At 28.9% G+C, this 2,643-nt stretch overlaps 1 protein-coding gene across 1 annotated transcript; it reads right to left on the bottom strand.

Annotated features, from left to right (window-relative positions):
* Positions 1 to 1,185: 1,185 nt before the first annotated feature.
* Positions 1,186 to 1,891, bottom strand: LOC127106438 (calcium-binding protein PBP1). The gene has a single exon (XM_051043731.1). The coding sequence runs from the start codon at positions 1,667 to 1,669 to the stop codon at positions 1,289 to 1,291; it is 381 nt and encodes a 126-aa protein (XP_050899688.1). The 5' UTR covers positions 1,670 to 1,891; the 3' UTR covers positions 1,186 to 1,288.
* Between the last annotated feature and the right edge of the window lie 752 nt (positions 1,892 to 2,643).

Here is a 2,643-nt window from a genome sequence, read left to right as displayed (position 1 = left end):
TATCTCCTCCTCTCAATACATGAATTGATATCTCAAAATGTTTAAAGTCAAAATGTTTAAAGTGTTTCTAAACCTTTAGATAAACAAGAAAGATATTCCAATTCAAATTCCTAAGAATTTATCATTTTATCTTCCATCTAATATGATACATTTTAAATTCAATCATAAATAATGTTTTTTAAAGAAAATCAATCAAACAAGTTTTTTCACATATTTTTGTTCATTTATCACTCTATTTATCTTTATTTTGTGTTTTTTTTTACCTACTTACTACTCTTTAAAGAAGTTTAAAATTATACGGTTTGCTTCCAATATCTAATTTCTAGAGAAAAAAAATCATTATTAAAAATTAAGTATTAATCAATATTTAATTTTTTTATGATTAAGACTTTATAATTTTATTAATCAATATTTAACATTTATTAACTAATTTTATTTTATTATTAAAAATTATTTTTATATTTGAATGTTTATTAACCAATTTCATAATTTTGTTAAACATTTTTTATATTTTTTTAATCAATTTTATTTTATCATTAAAAACTATTTTTAATATCCAAACGTTTATTAATTAATTTATCATTTTATTAATCAATTATTTATCTTTTATTAATCAACTTTGTTTTATTATAAAAATTCAATTTGTTTTATTAAAATTCAATGTTGATATATTGTGCGCATAGACACTTATTCCGGCACTCTTTACATCATTGTTCATATACGAAATTTATTATTCATAAAGAGCATATGCGGTATGGGCGTAAATTTGAGGGTAAGAATAGCAATGGTGTTTTTTTAGATTGAGAAAAATTTAGTCGCACCCTTTAATATGGAACTCATTCAAACAAAAAATGGTGGGATACTGAGATGTGCATAAATTAAATTTCAATTGTTAAAAGAGAAAATGTTGAATACAGTGGTGATACAAGAAATGCTATTATTTTTCTTTAAACTAATATGAAATGCTTATAAGATGATAGTGAAATGGGAAGGGGCACAGTTCTCTCTGCTCTGTCCCTAGATTGCATCCTAAAGAATCATATAATCGAAGCTTGAGCACTTAATTTCACTATTTATGACAGATTAAGGGATTAACAACATACTAACGAACATTTGAAAGTGCTTAATTAATCGCTTTTATGATATGCATCTGATCCAGTAAAGCAATATTAAAAAAACAAAGTATTTCCAAAAAATTGCAATCAATTCCAATATATTCAACACGATGAATTGCAACAACACAAAGTAAGAAGAAAAAACATCATCAATTATTGTTTGTTACTAAAAACTAGAAAAAAGAACTATTATTGTTGTCAAGTTCATGTCGCAGTGCTTCCTCAAGCCAAAACCAAGACTCTTCCATCAATTCAGGGCTCAACCTAAACATCAAAACACAAAACTCCATCTGTGTCAGTGCTCCATCTCTATCCAAATCACCTTCCTTCATCATGCTAACAAGCTCATCTTCTTTCAAATCCTGAAGACCCAAAACAGCAGCGTTTTTCCTCAAGCTATCTAACGTGATCACGCCTTTTTCTTTGTCCATCAACAAGTCGAACCCGTTGCATAGCTCTTTTATTAGACCTTCACCACCTAGCTTGGTGGCCATCATTGGTAACAAGTCTTCGAAGACATTTGATCTGTTGTTGTTGTTGTTGTTGGTAGCCATTGTTGAAAGAGAATGTGAATATGTGATGTTTGGTGAATACTAGTTGTATTTATATGTGGAAAAAAGAAGAATAAGAAAAAGAAAATGGAAAGGATCGTGGAAACTGGATGGGGGTTGAAGGAAGGAAAGAGAGAAAGTAATTAATGATCCCTGTGAGGATGACAGCCAAGAAACAGAGAAATATTCGTTCATCAGCTTTGATTGTGGACAAGAAACCACACCTGCTTCCCTGTTTCCTCGAAGTTTGTCAAGGGTATCTTCGTAACTTCACTTGTCTTATGGTGTAAGTAATGGCCTGCTCTTTGTGAAAGTATTTAATGTTATAACTTTTTAGTTTACCTTTCTGACAATATTTTTGGACTACAAGGTTAGTTCTATACTCCTTCCGGTTTCATACTTTACATCCTTTAGAAATGTAGTAAATTATTTTTTTCCTTCCTTTCAAAATAATTTATTAATTGCACAAAGTATTTTTATTAATTTACTTTCATCATGATTTGATTTACTCACTTTTTATATGAGAAAAATATATTAAATTGAAATAGATGCAAATAGTATTAATAAATATTGTTTAAAAAATTGAATAATACGGCCGCAATTCGGCCCTTCATGGTCTTTAAAGGTTTATATGTCAGAGAAACCTCTGTTAATGCTAATGCCCATTTTTCAATTCGACTATGCAGAATAGGTTTAGATAACATATATTTAATAATATCGTAATGAGACGAAACATAAACATCAACTGATTTTATATATTGCTTTAATTTCATATAGGCAAAGTAGAAGCATAGGCACAGTTTCTCGATGAGACTGTACCTAGTTTCAACATCTATTAACATTCTACTAAGGTAATATATGGGTCTCTTGACACCATTAATATCCTCTTGGACCAACATACTCTCTATAGTTGTATCTGAAGCAACAATATATAAACTCATATTTTTCCTCCTACTAGGAGGTAACAAAATGGGAGG

The sequence above is a fragment of the Lathyrus oleraceus genome, chromosome 7 (genome assembly GCF_024323335.1).
Source record: "Lathyrus oleraceus cultivar Zhongwan6 chromosome 7, CAAS_Psat_ZW6_1.0, whole genome shotgun sequence".
NCBI classification, from domain to species: domain Eukaryota; kingdom Viridiplantae; phylum Streptophyta; class Magnoliopsida; order Fabales; family Fabaceae; genus Lathyrus; species Lathyrus oleraceus.
Note: the sequence above shows the minus strand (reverse complement) of the source record. Positions and strands in the feature narration are given on the sequence as shown.